The sequence below is a fragment of the Vipera berus genome, assembly GCF_964194415.1.
Source record: "Vipera berus genome assembly, chromosome: Z".
NCBI lineage: Eukaryota > Metazoa > Chordata > Lepidosauria > Squamata > Viperidae > Vipera > Vipera berus.
In genome coordinates this window covers 43,052,406-43,070,428 of record NC_138205.1, presented here as the reverse complement: position 1 = coordinate 43,070,428, position 18,023 = coordinate 43,052,406, and the positions used below count along the sequence as shown (strand labels likewise).

Below are 18,023 nucleotides of genomic sequence, written 5' to 3'. Positions count from 1 at the left end.
ATACTTCCCTCCATGTAGAAGCAGTTCCATTAAGGATTACAAATTGTGTGTGGTTGGTCAGCCAGTTACAAATCCATCTGATAGTGATGCTGTCTAACCCAGCAGTCCCCAATCTTTCTGTGTCCACAGACTGGCAGCAGTGGGGGCGGTGAGGGGGAGGGGTTGACTTTTCATGCACAGCTTAGTTCTCGTGCATGCGCAAATGAAACTTTGCACTTGCCGACCACTTATATGGCACGGTTCCCAATAGGCTGCAGACTGGTCCATGGCCTGGAGGTTGGGAGTTGGATGGCCCTGATCTAACCCACATTTTTCTATCTTATTAGGTAGTAGGTTGTGGTCTACCTTATCAAATGCTTTACTGCAGTCCAACATCTTCCTGGTTTTGTCACTTTATTAAAACATGCAATAAGATTTGTCTGACATAGTTCGTTTTTGGCAAACCAGTGTGGGCTTTGTCATGACTTTGCTTGCCTCTAGCTGTTCACATATTCATTGCTTGATCATCTTTTTCAGAATATTTCCTGGTATAGATGTCAGACTGATAGGTCTGTGGTTTCTTGGATGTATTTTTCTTCCTTTTTAAAAAATGGGAACTACATCAGCCCTTTTTCAATCTTCTGGTAGTTTCCCAATACCCCAGGACATTGTTCACTGGTTCTGTGATCACATCTGCCAGAAGCTTGGGGTGTAATTTATCTGGTCCTAGTGATTTGAACTCGTCTCAAGTGGATAGGTATTCTCTTACCATTTTCTTGTTTTTTTTATTTATATTCCTAATTTGCATTTTGCAGTTTTTTATATTGGACTGTTTTTTTTTTTCTTTTATGTAAAGACGGATGCAAAATCTCGGTTAAGCTGTTCTGCTTTCTTCCTGCTGCTTGTCACCTCCTTGCCATTTTCTCCTACTATAATGGACCAATTGTTTCTTTTACTTTTTTCTTGTATTTTACATGAAAAAAAGATTTTATTTTTGATGTCTGTCGCAAGGCTTAGTTCATTTCAAGACTTCAAGCTTTTCTGATTTCATCTTTGCAGATTTGGGCTATTTGCTGATATTCTACCTTAGTTATGTGCCTCTCTTTTCATTTTTTATATTTTGTCCTTTTTGTCTTTCAGTTTATCAGAGAGTTCTTTGTGCAGCCATGTTGATTTCTGTTGAGATCTCTTATTTTTTTTCTTCATTGGAATTGACTGGGCTTTTCAAAGTTTCCCAAGCTTCTTGGACTGTTTTCCCTCCCTGAGGGTTTTCATCCATGAAATCCTTCTAGTTATTAAAATCATATTTTTAACATTCCACAATGAATCTTTGAGTAGTTCTTTGAATGACAAAGAACAAAACTAACAAAACCACACTGGACTCTAGTCAGATTACTTATTCCTTAACTTTACTCCTGTCATCCTACCCATGACCATCTGCTTAGCAATCAAAGAATGCAGAATATTAGTCCTGAAAACTTTTTTGGAAATCCCTGACATACAGCAGCCTTTCTAACCAATCATTCTAAAGATTCCATATATTGGGACCAAAATTCACAAAGGCAACATTATTTGGATCTTCTGGGAGATGCAGTACCAACAAATTAGGAAGGTACAGGTTGGGGAGAACTGATTTTGAGAAAGAAGGTGATGAAGCTCTAATTATTTTAAAGGATCATTTGCACCAAAGCAGGTGTAATGGCAAATGTTTTACTTGAGTCAGTTATTTATTTCTAAATAAACTTCCACTCTGCCTTTAGAAAAACTCTTCCCCCTTGATGCTTTCCAATCACAACATAGTATAAAAATGTCAGAACAATAAATCCATTATAAAAACAAAAACTATAATTATAGAATTTTTTTCTACTGAAAAATCCAGTAGAATCCTGATGAAGTCAATACTTTTCTTTATTCCCTGTTGGAAAAAAACCCAGCAAATATATGACTATCCATATATTTACCATAAAGTAGAACAATTCTCAAGGCCCAAATTTACTTGCTATGGTTCTTACTTAAAATCCAGAGAATTGCAGGTCTCAGTTTATAATTTTTAATTTAAAAGGCCAGGCTTCTATGCCTGCTGATGAGCAGATATAAAAATATAATAAAGACTAATAAAGACTTTTGTGCTATAGTGGTGACATTTTTATTTTGCAATCTAGGGGAAGATGGGAGACCGCATTGGCTTTTTTCCAGCCAATTTTGTCCAGCGAGTTCGCCCAGGTGAAACTGTCTGGAGATGCTGCAGGACTTTCTATGGCAACAAAGAACAGGGACAGCTGAGCCTTAAAGAAAACCAGGTAGGAGTGTATGCCCCCAAATATAGACATGGTCAAGTAAGGCCTCTAACCTCATTTTCACAAAGGCTATTTGTGAACAGTCAGTTCAAGTTTGGAAAGATATGTCCTGCCTCTCAGCTGGTACCTACCTGAACTTGAAGAAGTGGAAATAAAATGGGGTCATCAAAGGAGAACTAAAATGCAGCTTTATTCCCATTCGTAACTTGTAGCCCTTGAGAGAAAAAGGTTCCCTATCCCTGAAGTAAAAGGTAATTTAAGATAAAAGGTGAAGACTACTTTGAGTCAAACATGATTCCTAGGAAATTTAGGCACAAGTCCATGTGTGTTTTTTTTTGAGTAGGAAAAAAACACATGGTTGTTTGTTTTGTTTTCAAATCTAACCTGTTTTCCTGGTATTGCCTGTTGAATCCAAACACCAGGTTGATCCTAAAAAGAATTGTATTTTTCTTCAGTCTTTGTAAATGGTGAACATCATTTTGCTAGAATCGTATTTATCCTTTGCTTCTTTATATTGTTATCTAGTCATCTTGTCTTTTGTCGGACTCTTCTGGAATTTTTTATTTATTTTTTATTTTATTTATTAATCTTTTATTTTTCCAAGAATTATTGGCTTGTACAGTGACTCGCCCTTCACAACAGGCATTCAAAATATTTAAGCTTTAGCATTCTTATTTATGCTTGCACTGAACAGTCTTAATTTTACTTTATCATGTATTGTTTGTATGATCCAGGTTAAACTTTTCTGACAATCCAGCTTTCACAGCCGTGTCACAACTGGAAAGCCATGGTCTTGATAACATGTATCTTTGTTGTCAATGTAATTTAACATTTAAACTAGTTATCCCATAGTTACATAATAATGTGTGAGAACTACCAATTCTCAAAGTTACTTGTCTTCTATATTTAGGAGCTACTGTATATCTGTGCTTCAGATTATGGTGATGAATTGTACATGAAGGTTTTATACAATGTTGTACAGTATTATTGCATACAAGCTGAGAGCACCTTGTTTGTGTTTTGCTCAAGAACTAAAATCTTGGAACTAAGTTAGGCACTGGAGACATTTTGTTGAGTCAGGACTTTTCATTGAATCACTATGTAATTTAGTAGCAATGCTTCTTTGATACTTTCAGATGGACTATAATTCAGCAAAATGAAATTGTCCAGAGATTGTGCAAAGAGATGTTCTAGCTTTTGCCCTTCAGTTGAGTCAGGACAAAAAGACTTAGATTCCCAGTGATTATGATAGCTTTGTAACAAATTAGGAAAAGCAGCAATGGAGCAGGATGACTAATATAGGGGTCCCCAACCCCTGAGCCATGGACTGATACTGGTCGGCGGCCTATTAGGAACTGGGCCACACAAGCAAAGCTTCATCTGTGCATGTACATGATATAGGTTGTGTGCAAAACCATATCCTCCCGATCCATGGAAGACAATTTTTCTTCCAAAACTGGTCCCTAGTGCCAGAAAGGTTGGGGACTCCTGGACTAATATATTCCCATACAGAATTTAATAATATTGGAGGTGGTCTATATATAAAGTCCTTGGTATATAAAGCACTTTGTCCTTAGTCTCCTTCTCCAGTGATTTTAATAGAAAACCATAGGATTAACTTTGCAGACAGTGCATTTTTCATTTGGGCATTCCAAAGTCCTTCCCTCTTGAACATACAAAACGTACTTAGCATCTCCTTGCAGCCATGTTTTTCTGCCAGCCTGATGCTTCAGCATCCACTCTCAGTGGGCAGGATTTCAGCCAATCTGAATTCTTTGGTCATTTTAATAAGTCTCATACAAACATAGTTATACCAAGGCAGTAAGGAAGGACTTTCTGCTACAAATAATGGAAGAAAGGAGCTTAAGGCAGTTTGGATGCCAAGCAGAGGAGAGCCAGTAGATGGTGGAGGTGAGGAGAGGCAAGCCAAGATGAGAAATATTGGAGCACAGGATCAATTCTAATATTAATAAACACAAAGACAGCTGCTTAGGGCAGTTCATTTGGAGTTTCCACTGAAAATGCTTCTGTTGTTGTTGTTATTTTTGTTGTTGTTGTTGTTGTTATAGTCACCCAGAAATATATCTAGAAAATGTATGTTGTTGAGAGGCAGATTCTCACTCATTAATGAATTTTCTTGGTATTAGAGTTTTCTTCTCTAATATGTGAAAGCCTACACAGAGGGCTGGAAAACCTATAATTAGGAGTGTTAACAGCATAAATATAAAGGAAAATTAGGTTCAAACTTCATGTAAGAGGGACTGTGGTATCTCATAAAATTTAATTCAGAATTAGGGGATCCAGTCTCTTCTCCTTATTACAGCAGTGGTACTGGTATACAAGAGTATCCAATACATTTCCCTCCTTTGTCTTGGAACCAATCTCTTACTCTTATTTTATTTTTCCATACACACGTTGCTATAGTATGAGGTTTAAGTATGTCATGTGTGGTATTTCTCTTTCTTGAACAGTCTCCCTATTATTATAGGCACTGTTCAGGAAAGAAAGGTTTTGGTTATGTTTATATATGCTGCATATACCACTCTTTAGCTGCCACTTGAAATTTTGGATAATTGGTCCTCTGGATATTTTTACTATGAAAGTTGTAGCTTTTATAGTTTTATAGTTTAAAAGTGCAATTTCTTGACCAGAACAAGAAGATTGTTGCTGAAAAGAACCTTTTGTTTAAGGAAAACTGACTATGATTTTAAAAATGCCCATGAGAGGTGTGAGTTTTAGAATACAATTACTATCAAATGCTTGTGACAGAACTCAAAAATTAGAATCAAAAGTGACTGAATAATACTGAGCCAACACCCAAACTGGATTTTTAAAAAATTCCTCCAACACACACAAACAAGACAGTAAAAAATACTTATTTACTACTCCAATTACATGTATTGTGGACATTTATTTATTATTATTATTTTATTTTATTGAATTTATATACCACCCTTTCCCGTAGGACTCAGGGAGGTTTACAGGGCATAAAAAACGTCAATACAAAAATTAAGAACAATTAAAAAGATTAAACTAAATCCCTGAAAAAATATAAAACATATAAAACCCCAGTTAAAACCCCAATTAAAACTCAGCCTGGGCCGGAAAGCTCGAAGAGCCAGGTCTTCAGGTCTCGGCGAAATGATCGAAGGTCGGGGGCAGTCCTAAACTCCACGGGCAGCTGGTTCCAAAGGGCAGGCGCCCCCACTGAGAAGGCCCTCCCCCTGGGTGTTATCCGCCGGCATTCTTTTACCGGCGGCACCCTGAGAAGGCCCTCCCTGTGGGAGCGCACAGGACGAAGGGAACTTGATGCCGGCAGCAGGTGTTCCCTCAGATATCCTGGACTCAAGCCATTTAGGGCTTTATAGGTAATCACCAGCACCTTGAATCTCACCCGGAGGGCAATCAGAAGCCAATGCAGCTCACAGAGCAGAGGTGTTACATGGGAGTAACGGGAAACCCCCATCACAACTTGCGCTGCTGCATTTTGCACCAGCTGAAACCTCCGAGTGGTCCTCAAGGGCAGCCCCATGTAGAGAGCGTTGCAGTAGTCTAAACGGGAGGTCACGAGCGCATGAGTGACTGTGCGTAGGGCATCTCGGTCCAGGTAGGGTCGCAACTGGCGCACCAGGCGAACCTTGGCAAAAGCCCCCCTGGTCACGGCTCCTATATGGTCTTCAAAACTGAACCGCGAATCCAGGAGGACACCCAAGTTGCGAGCCCTACATGTGGACATATTGTTAATACATGTACACTTACTAGCTTTCTTTCTGAATCTTTTGATAACATATGATTCTCCCCACCCCATCTTCCAATTCTCCTAGATCTGTCTTGGTGTGGGAAAGACCAAAGAGAATGAAGGTTTCATCAAGGTGACAAGTGGCAAAAAACGTGGGCTGGTGCCTGCTGACACTCTGACAGAAATTTGAAGATGAAAGATGAAGAGCAAAATGAGAGAAGTATACACTAAAAAGAGGAAGCCTACAAGGCGAGTGAAGCTGCCTTGTGTTCCTCTAGGCCACCCCCATATCGGAGCACCTGGGTAATTACAGTTTCACAGAATCTTCCCACTGGATCTTGTGAGCAGCTTTTGTGGAAGGGATGAAAGAAGGCTTGAGGGGGAACTGGCAGGAGCATTGCTTGCTGTGTATCTTTATCCATGCGGGGCTGGAAATTCACTCCTGTTTGACTAAGTTTCTCATCACATTCACTGCAGTCTCTGTAAAGGTCTTTGGTGAGAGCTCTCTGTGTTGTGAGTGTGAGTGAGATTTCCTCTGTTGTAATTCACACCCCGTCTTCTTGTCTTTGGACCCTGGCAATAGATGCCAGTTAATAATTAACCAGTCTTATTGGGAGGGATCTATCGTAGTGTAAGGCTCTTGACCCCCTCCCATTTTCAGAAATACCCCAACAATGCTCTGTTGCATGCAAGCTACCCATGGAAATGCAAAGTCCTGCTCTGACTAAGAAGACCACGTGGTGTGTTGATTTCTGTGTTAGTTTTCTTTCTCTGTATTTGTGTGACTGTATCACCTTCTGTCAAAAAGATGGTGTGGCCAGGCAATTATATACCGCCTTGGTCACATACTGAGGAATCTTACTTTGGAGCCTCTTCTGCTTAATTTTTAGGAGGCAAAGTGGTTGGCATTCTATTGTCCCCTTTCCTGGCTCCTGGGGAAATCATACAACTATGTTTGCTCCTCAGTGTGTAGTGGCTGACCCACCATATAACTGATGGCAGCATTGATCATTTCTCAGGGACCTTTCTTAACCAGACGCTTTTCTGAACTAAACAGAGTATGTTACTGCTTTGCTCATAGGAGTTCAAAGGCCCTGGTTACTCCAAATTTCATTTCCCAGTATGCTTTCAGCTATGTAATTTGCAGATATATTTTTGTAAAAAGGAAAGAAAGAAAAATGTCTATGATTTGAAAATTGGTATTTAATATATTTGCATAGACATCCCTAGAATGACTAAACTGGCATTTTTCTGACTTGGTCTGCTGGTTAAGAAGAGACGCCTTGTTAAATCCTATGTTTCTAGAGCCCAGTTGTAATATATAGCAGGCCATGTATATTGGCCTGTGAAAGATGGCACACATGAAATACTTCTGTAAGTGAGATAGATCACCATTCAATCAATAGTGTATATAAAAGATCCACTACATTATTAAATACATTCAACAATGATGTACATGCATGGCTCATTTACATAGGTTAAGCACTTATTTTCTTATATTGCATAATCAAGCCAGGGAAACAGAATTCTTTCCTAGGTATTTACACTGTGACTCTAGCCTATTAATAATATAGCAATAGGTATTCCTTTCTTTCCCCCAAACTCCAGAAATATATATTTTTTTATTTTGGTCTTTAAATTGCCCAAACAGTATACAAAATATAGAGTTAAGTTCTTAATTCATCTGGTATTTTCAGAATAAGACTTAAAAAACATCTTCCTCTTCAACATTTATTCCACACTGCAAAGCAAGAAAAAATCGATTAGTATTTCTGTTTTAGTTGAGATCAGACAGTGGTGGGGTGCAGCCAGTTCGCACCACTTCGGCAGAACCGGTAGCTAATTTTTTGTTGCCCAAGCCCAAAATGGACTTCCGGAAGTGTCATCCACACAGAGAACTGGTTGTTCACATATTTGAATCCCACCACTGAGATCAGAATATTGTTCCAAGCATTTCCATATTATAAAGACATCACTATATTGGCCCAATTCACATCTATATCATGGAATTTCTGCAACTCTAAGCAATGACTTGCAAATATGATCACCAGATTTCATAACCAGGAAGTTTATATTATTAGGAATGTTTTCAGCAAATGAGCTTATACATTCAGTTGCCAAAAATTAAGCATAATGAAATCAAATAATGTAAATGCATATGTGTCAGACTCTAGCTAGGAAAATTTATTGCTTGCAGAGCTAATATAAAAACAATAAGGATTGAAATGTATTTAAATGTCAGTGACACCAAGTGGAAGCTGTACAGGAAAAAGAAGCACTTAATGCTTGTTGGACAATATGTGCTAAAGTGTGGCACAATATATCTTCCACCAAGTACACAGACTTATATTGCCTTTTCTGGGTCAAGACCATGAAAATAGATGATATAATCAACAAGAGATTATCACAGTACCAATTTTCCAAAATAAATAATGCTTAGAGACCAACAATAGCAAAATCTATTTGGGAGATGGATTTCCCATTTTTACTTTGTTATGCATAGCTATGTTTGCACTATTTCCAAATTACTGTTGGATGGAACATTTCCACTTTTTGTGCATTAGTTTGGGGTTATCTAAAAACTAATCAAGCACTTAGTGAGTGCTTAATCACTGTCTCAGTAAACATGCAAACTTTCAACATGTACAGCAGCATTTCTGAAGAGTTTTGCTAGCTTGTCAGAATTTTAAAAAAATTAGATCCATAATCTTGACCATCATGTCAAAAGTGGTAGGAGGGAAGTACATAAGGCATAATATGAGATCTTCCAAATGGAGGGTTTAGGTTCGCTACTGCATTAACTCATATAGCAGATGTAATGTTGTCATTGGTGATCCTTTATTCTTCTTTAAAGGTTTTATTCAGTATGTTGGAGTTAACTGGAACATACTGGAGCACATGATGTTTATTTCTTTTCTAGTTAAAAATAATATACCAGTAATTACTTCTCAGTAAAGAACATCATTCTTGAAAACATCCCTGGTGGGGTCTATAAAATTGATTAGAAAAATGGAATATGGAAAGGAGGAAGAACATGTGGTCAAATACTACTGACTTTACTTGGTTAGTAATCCTAATGAATAGGGTAATACAGTGGTGAGCTGATCAAGAGTTCTCCAGGATAAAAGGCAGCAAGAAGTAAGGTGAGATGCAGAAGATGTGAAGGGAGGGAAATATAATCAGAATTACATTATGAGAAAACATGTTTCTCTTGATAATGTCATACTGATCTTTGGAATTAAATCTAAAAGATGTGATTACTTGCCCAGTGGATCTCCTGAGCTACCAGTGCTGGGTTTGTTTGGGCGGGGGGGGGGGGGTAATTTGTTTTTTTCTTTGTTGGCTAATTGTCACAGCAATAAGTGATTACACATCTAAAACAAACACAATACCAGGTTAACATATTTTCCTTCTTAGGCAGGCTGTGTGGGCGACTGGTCACAAAAACATTCAACCTATATTTGAAATCTCCATTGTATAGAAACCGTAGCACACTTGATTCCTTGCTGGAATCCTACTCATCTAAGCAATAATGTTCAGTTCCTTCTTGGCTGCATGTAAACATGTATGTTCATAAATGTCATCTTTGCATATGTTGAAGAATGCATTGTGGTCGAAGGGGAGAAAATGGAAGAAATGTTCTGAATTAAATACTATAATGAACCAAACACTGTGATTGATAGGTTTTTCTTCTCCTGATTTGGTCAAAGTCATATTGGTTTTATTGCCTTTTGGCAAGATAGTTAAAGGTATGGTGAAGAATTCGTAAAGCCAGAACCTTATACTTGAAGGTCAGCACTTTGCCTAAGCTGTTCTTATCGAACATTTCTCTATGTCTTAACTGGGTACTTCAATCTTTAAATAACTGTTGTTTCACACGTGCTATCAATGCTATCATCATCACCAAGCAAATGAACTTTGCAGCCTATTCATATGGATATAATATTTAAAATATTTGATATGTTTTCATAGAACTGGTAGTGTTCTTGACCTGAATATATTAACTCCAAGCTATTTAATACATATCTTGGAAATTTACTATTGGCAAGCTGCTTGCAAATTCTAGAGTCCATAAATATGCTTATTTGTCCAATATAGCAAGATATCCTGATCTGAAGAACTTGGATGACATGCACAGTGCTTATGCAACTAATTGGGATAGTAATAGTAAATCTGCCTTTACACAGTGAAAGCTAATGTGTGTGGTGAGATAGTGCTCTGCTAATAATCTCTATGTACTGTATGTGTGTAAGAGAGAAAGATACAGATAGAGAGAGCAGGGTTTTTTAAATGTTATACAGTATGTATAACAGGTTTACAGCTACTTCCCCAAAAGTTTATTCTTATATGTGAATGTGTGAATTCATGTGTTTTTGAATTTTAAGCTGTAACCCCTGCAGTTGGATTTTGCTTTGGCCTATATTAAGGCATTTCATTGTCATCTGTACCATTTCATTTAAGTTTCTTTGTGTGTTTAAGAAAGTCAGTATAAATAATTCTGTGTTGTCATGTGTCGATCCTTCCACTTTGGGTCTTTGAAGGGCAAAGAAAAGTACAGAATAAGGTTTCATTGAAGAATATAACAGTTCTGAAATAAGGTGATACTATGAAATAATTTTGTGACAAGGTGTGGCTCGGAGGTCTCTAGACTCCTTTTCCTGCAATATTGGTAAAATCTTCCTATGTGCTCCACACTGCTGTTGGTGCTGACCAGTTGCAGGAGCAGATATTCTTGCTGCCACAAATACTATATTCCTATGTTAACTTGCAGCATATAAGGAAAAATAACGCTGAAATAGGAGAAGAATATAATGAAATACTACCGAAGGGCAAGATGACATCACATTGATAAAAATAAAGATATCTATTGCATTGGTGGTGCAAACTCAATTGCAATTATTTTTTTTCAAGGTGATCTATTTTTCACACTCATTCTGCAGCTTGCTACGTTTGGTTTTTGGGGGTGATATTAATAAAGGAAAGGAGGCAAATATTAATGAAGCTATTAACAAGAATGAAAAATGCAAATACCGTAAGTGTTTCCCCTTTTGGTATAAAACTCATAATATAGTGTCCAACATGTGCTGATTAGCCATCAATCAGACGGATCCCTTTGCACATCCCTCTACCGAAAACCCACCCATACGGACAGGATCCTCCATTACAAGAGCAATCACCCCATGACTCACAAAATTAGTTGTATTAGAACCCTTTTTAAGCAAGTGGATACGCACTGCAGCACGCACAAGGTGAAAAAGGAGGAAAGGTGCCATCTTTACCGCGCCTGCAGAAGCAATGGATATCCACCAAATTTCATCAGGCGATATAGCAAACCATGTGAGCCTGTCCGTAATCAACATGAAAACATCTCTATGGCATGAATAACACTGCCTTACATTCATGGTGTATCCAAGGCCATGGCGCACATGCTGGCCCCCTATAAAGTCAGTGTTGCCCACAAACCTGATCAGACCTTGCATGCTCGTGTCATGCGCCCAAAAGATCCACTCTCCAATGAAGAGAAGTCCTCAGTTGTATATAAGATGGCATGTGAGAACTGCCACTATAATTATATTGGGGAGACTGCAAAATGGCTGAGGAATAGAATAGATGAACACGAGCTTGCAATCAGAAGACAGGAACAACATTCACAGGTGTGGGCACACATGGCCACATACAATCACACCTTTGATCTGGCGGGGGCTAAGGTGATCGCCCGTGACAACACCAAAGGTGGACGATTGTTCAAAGAAGCCTGGTATTCCGACCACCTCTCAATCAACCATCATATAGACCTCCCCCCTGCATACCAAGCCCTTAGGATTTGGGAAAAGGAACGGCATGGACAATGTGAACGCAGACAATGCGAACACTTACAGGGCACATCGCCAAACCAGGATCAGGATTGCATAACTACACAATGACCCCACACCACAGAATGTGAGAAAGAGGAAGAGCAACCATTAAGATCCACGTGCAATGACAAGAGCAATGGCTATGACTGATAGGACGGATAGCTCTCTCCCTTGGACAGCAAACACTCAGAGACAATCGCAGCCTACAAAAATTAGTGCATGGCAACTTGAGAAAATACCGCTGACAGAAACAAACAGACCGGTGACGCGTTCCATGAGTGGAGCGCAAAAATGCCAATGATATAAATGTAGTTTCACCACTCCAGCGCTTTTATCCTGACGACATCGGCAGTTTGGCCAATGAAAGCTTGATTTTATTAAAAACTGTTTTAGTTTTTTATCTTGTCCCAGTGTTCGAATTTCTCAAGAAGCTTGGGAAATTCTGAAAAATATGATCATAAAAGCCCAGTGCAATACCACTGAAAAAGAAAAACAAGAAATCCAAAAAGAGACAGCATGAATGCACAAATATCTTTCTGATAAAGTGAAAGACCATAAAAGACAGACTAGAAATAAATTAAGGCAGAGTACCAAGAAGTAAACCTGACTCGCAAAGATGAAATCAAAAAAAGCTAAGGCTCAAAATGAAATAAGACTTGCAACAAATATCAAAAACAATTTTAAAAAATTCAACATAAAAAACAAGAAAAAAGTCAAGGAAACAATCAGTCCACTAATGGAAAAAGATGGCAAGGAAGTAATGGTCAGTAGAGAGAAAGCAGAGCTGCCTAACTCATTCTTTGTATCAGTCTTCACTGATGCAAACATAGACAACCTAGCAAAAACATAACTGTAAAAGACAGACTAGAAATAAAAATTAAAATAAGCAAGAAAATAGTAAGAAAACACCTATCTGATCTAGACGAACAGATCAAATCACTGGGATATGACAAATTACATCCCAGGGTTTTGAAGGAGCTGGTAGATGAGCTCTCAGAACCATTGAAACATATCTCTCAAAGATCCTAGGGCAGGGATACTACCTGGGTTTATCAAAAACATCAAGCCAAACAAATCTTATTTTGTTCTTTGACAAAGTGACTAAATTAGTGGACCAGTGAAATGAAGACCTCCAGCTTTATACTATACGTTGTAGACTTTGGTTTCAGTAAGGCATTTGACAAAGTAGATCACAACCTACTTCTTGGTATGGAATGGGACATTTAGGCACCGACCCTTGGCTGTTCCCACTTCACTCCCAGCCAACTTCCACTGTTGAACCACAGCAGGCTTTCCTCTTCCATTGGCCCACTACCAATGATTGTCCACTGTCAATAGCTCCCTGACCCTCCACCTCCAGCCCTTTGTCCCAGCTGATTCCCCAAGGCACAGTTTGACCTGGATGTTTTGCTGCCTCGGACAAATAGCCACCAACCAAATGGGTGGCGGATGGCAATGATGGCACTGGGTGGGCAGTGCACAATTGGGCAGGGCGATCGCAGGGACTGTGGGGGTGGTGTGATGAAGTTGGTGGCAAGCTGGAATGGGAGAGCAAGATCGGTGGCATGTGACTGCAAGCAGTGCACAGGTGTAGGGGACTGCGGGATAAAGCACAAAATGCAAATTCTGAAACAGGAAGACACTACTATAAAGCTGTCTGGAAGTGCAAAACCACAAGACTATCTGCCAACCCTCCCTCTCCCAAATTAATTCTTTCTCTCAATCCTTTCCAATGGGCATACATACATAAATAAAAGAGCGGCAGGCAAGGCTTCCCATTTTGTGGAGTGGGAGGCAACAGCGGTGGTTTGGGTGTCAATATGGGAAGTTTCCACTGCTCCACAAGTTTTTTTTAACTCCACAAAATGGGAAGCTCTTCCTGCTGCCCCACACACTGCCATAGCTGAACTACTAGTTTGGCATTTGGGTCGGAGTTACGATACAGAGGCTGCCAACCCCATTTATTTATGTATATATGTACATTGGAAAGGATTGAGAGAAAGAATTAATTTTAAGGGGTTTGGCAGACAGATTTGTGGTTTTGCACTTCCAGACAGCTTTAGAGTAGTGTCTTCTTGCTTTGGAGTTTGCACTTTGTGCTTTATCCCAGGATTCCCCTCTACCTGTGCACTGCCTGCACTTGTGCACCACCACTAATTTTGCTCCCCACCACTGCCACCACTGATTTTTCTCTCCCAGTCCAGCCTGCCGCCGATCGCATCATACACCACCACCACAGCCCCTGCGATCGCCCTGTCCACCAATCGCCCCTTCTGCCACCTGCCACCAATCATGCACTGCCTCCCCAGCACCATCACTGCCACCCACCACCAGATTGGCTGGCAGCTATTTGTCCAGTGCAGCAAAATGCCTGAGTCAAACCATGCCTTGGGGATTGGGCTGGGATGCAGGGCTGGGGGTGGATGGCTAGGGGGCTATTAATGGTGGACAATCACTGGCAGTGCACCAGAGGAGGAGGAAAGCCTGCTGTGGGTCAGCAGCAATGGTTGGCTGAGAACAAAGTGGGCACGGCTAAAGGTCAGCACCTAAACGCCCTACCTAGACCCTCTTGGTAAGCCAAAAAAAAGAAAGAAAGTGAGATAGACAGCATCACCACCAGATGGATTTGTAACTGGCTGACAAACTGCACTCAACATGTACTCCTTAATAGTACTATATCTACATGGAAGGAAATAAGCAGTGGGGTACTACGAGGTTCTTTCTTGTGCCCAGTACTCTTCAATATCTTCATCAATGATTTAGACAAGGGGATAGAAGGGAAACTCATCAAATTTGCAGATGACACTAAGCTGGCAGGAATAGCCAATACCCCAGATGATATGCCAGGATCCAAATGGATCTTGACAGATTTGAACACTGAAGCCCTATCCAACAAAATGAAATTAAATGTAGAGAAAAGTAAGGTTTTACACTTATGCAGGAAAAATCAAATATACAAACACAGATTAGGTGAAACCTGGCTCAAAACAATTCTTGGAGTCCTAGTGGACAATCACTTAAATATGAGCCAGTAGTGTGCAACAGAAGCCAAAAAAAGCTAAAGCAATCTTTGGTTGCATAAACAGAGAGACAGTCAAGATTACATGAAGTATTTAATTCATAAAAAATAAATCTCTAATTTTTTAGGTATTGTTTGGAGTAGGAAAAGTAGTTTTGGTAAAATATTCATTTTCATTGTCGCTATTCTTCCCAAGGTTGTTAATTGTAAATTTTTCCATCTTTCCAAATCTGATTTTATTTGTTTTAATAGTTTAAAATAGTTATTTTCTTGTCATATACCTTGCTGTTAAGTATATCCCCAGTTATTTAACTTTCTTAACTATCTGGAGATCTGTTTTTTCTGACAGTTGATTTTTTTTGTTTAGCTGTAAGATTTTTAACTTTAACTTTAGTCTTATCTCTGTTTATTTTCAATCCTACTACTTCTCCAAATTCTTTCATTTTTGTCAATAATTTAGGGCTTCTAATATAAATACCAAATCATCCATGAATGCTTGCAAGTTGTATTTTTCATCTTTTATCTCCATACCTTTAATTTCTGAATGATCTAATATTTCTATTCAACACTTCCAGAGTTAAAATAAAAAATAATAGAGATAGTGGACACCCTTATCTTGTGCCTTTTTAATATTAAAATTCTTTCTAAAATCTCCATTTACAATTACTTTAGCCATTTGTCAATGGTAAATTGTTTTAATTATATTTACAAAGTTTTCTCCAAAGTCCATATAGTTTAATTGTTGTGCCATAAATTGCCAGTTGACATTATCAAAAGCTTTCTGCACACCTAAAAAATTGATGCCATTTGTTTCCCTGGATGCATTTTGTAATATTCCAAGGTATCTAAGATCATTCTTAGGTTGTTCGTTATTTGTTGCTTTGGTAAAAATCCATTTTGGTCTGGATGTATAAATTCAGTCAAAAATCTCTTCAGTCTTTCTGCTATTATTGAGGCAAACATTTTGTAATCCACATTTAATAATGATATTGGTCTCTAATTCTTTTATCTAAGTCAAATCTGAATCTTCTTTTGGTATTAAAGTGATATTGGCTTCTATCCATGTATTTGGTAGTTTGGCCTCTACTCATACTTCATTACATACTTCTTGCATTAATGGGCTTAGTCTATCTTGTAGGCTTTTACAAAATTCTGCAGGTAGGCCATCTAGGCCCGGTGTCTTGTCATTTTTTTGTCTTTTTATAGCTTCTGTCAGCTCCATCATTGTTATTTTCTCATTTAACATGTTTTTAAAATTCTCTGGAATCTTCGGTACTTTAGCATTTTCTATATATTGCCTTATTTTTTCCTGGGTAATTTTTTTATCATAAAGTATTTCATAAAATTCTTTAATTATTTTTTATCATATCATTTTAGTATTGTAGATGGCTCTCACATCTTGCAATTTATTTATCTGTTTTTTCTCTCTTTTTTCTGTTTATAGGCCAATCATCTATCCATCTTATTAGCATTTTCAAAAAAAGTTTTGTTTTATTCTTTTAATTTGTTGGGCCATTTCTTCAGCTTCTATTAAATTTAATTTGTGTTTTATTATCTCCATTTGTTTTTTTAAGGGTCTTTTTTGTGATTCTCTTCGTAGTTCTAATTCTAATTTTGTCAATTCTTCCTTTAGCTTTGTTTGTTCTTGGTTTTTTTCCTTGTTCTTTTTTGCCATGTAAGTTATGGCTAATCCTCTAAAATATGCTTTGGCTGTATCCTAAACGTTTTGGAGTCATGTATCTTCTTTCTTATTTTCTTTAAAGAAAAATTCTATTTCTTTTACTACTTTTTGTATAAATTCTTTCTCTTTCAGTAGAGATTGATTCAATATCCATCTTAATTTTTTCTTTGTTCCTCTCCATGTCATCTTTATCGGATTGTGATCCACCTATACATTAGTTTCTATCTCAATCTATCTCAACGTTAATTTTGAGTTCAGCAGATATCCATATCATATCGATTCTAGACCATGAATTATGTCTATTTTAGTAAATGTATATTGAGATTTCTTTGGGTTTTTCTTTCCCCATATATCCTGTATACAGATTTCTTCTGTCATTTTAAAAAAAGCCTTAGGTAAAATATTCCTACCTTTTCCCCCTATTTTACTACTTATGTAGTCTAGCTTTCCATCTACAATTGTATTGAAGTCTCCTACTAAGCAAATCTTTTGATATTCCATTTCCACTATTTTCCTTATGTAATTTTTAATAAAATTCTTCTTGTTTGTTGTAGATGGTAGATTCCTACTACCAATGTCTGTTTTTGGTTTAACGTCATTTCCACCATTAGTATTCTTCCTTCTTCATCTGCATAATTTTGTTTTGAGTTCATTATTTCTTTAATGTATAAAGCTATTCCTCTTTTCTTTTGTTGCGCTGATGAAAAGTTTCCCAATTTTCAGACATTCCAGAAATTTATGTTGTCTTTTGATATGTGTTTCTTGCAAACAAACTATATCCATTTTTAGTTTTTGTAGTTGTGTAAATATTTTTTTCCTTTTTAAGGGGGAGTTCAAGTATTAGTAAATACTTTATAAAATCTAAGTAAGACCATATCTGGAATACTACATTCAATTTTGGTCACCACATTATAAAAAAGATGTTAAGACTTTAGAAAGATTGCAGAAAAAAGCAACAAAGATGATTAGGGGACAGGAGGCTAAAACATGAAGAATGGTTATAGGAATTGGGTATGGCTAGTCTAGAGCAGGGCTTTTCAACCTTTTCACCCATTGTACCACTTTTAGGATATGGCAACATCCGAGTACCACTAGTTGCCTAGCAAGGTGTCAACTTGATGACCAAAAAAAAAAAGGAAAAAAGTGATGAACTACAGGTAGTCCTTGACTTACAACAGTTCGTTTAGTAACTGTTCAAAGTTACAATGGCACTGAAAAAAGCCACAGCCGAGCCACAGACAAGCCACAGCCGAGCAAGACACAGCCGAGCAAGACACCTGCCTGCCCATCTGGCAGCGCTCTTCCTCCTGTCCGAGGTTTTCATTGTTGTAAGCATTTCTGTTGAGGATTGACAGTGGGGGTGGGGTGGGGGATGTTTGTTTTTAATTCCCCCCACCTCTGCTGAGTGGTTGCAGCAGGTTTTGGTCACTTCACATGACCCTGGGACACTGTG

At 38.2% G+C, this 18,023-nt stretch overlaps 1 protein-coding gene across 2 annotated transcripts in view; it reads left to right on the top strand.

The window, feature by feature from the left end:
• Positions 1 to 6,231, top strand: part of STAC2 (SH3 and cysteine rich domain 2) — a 51,610-nt gene extending 45,379 nt beyond the window's left edge. For both annotated transcript variants that reach the window (XM_081345396.1, XM_081345395.1), the window contains 2 exons: positions 2,142 to 2,279; positions 6,101 to 6,231. In XM_081345396.1, coding sequence (XP_081201522.1) covers positions 2,142 to 2,279; positions 6,101 to 6,205 — 243 coding nt within the window. In that variant the 3' untranslated portion in view covers positions 6,206 to 6,231. The remainder of the gene's footprint in view (positions 1 to 2,141; positions 2,280 to 6,100) is intronic.
• The last annotated feature ends 11,792 nt before the right edge of the window (positions 6,232 to 18,023 follow it).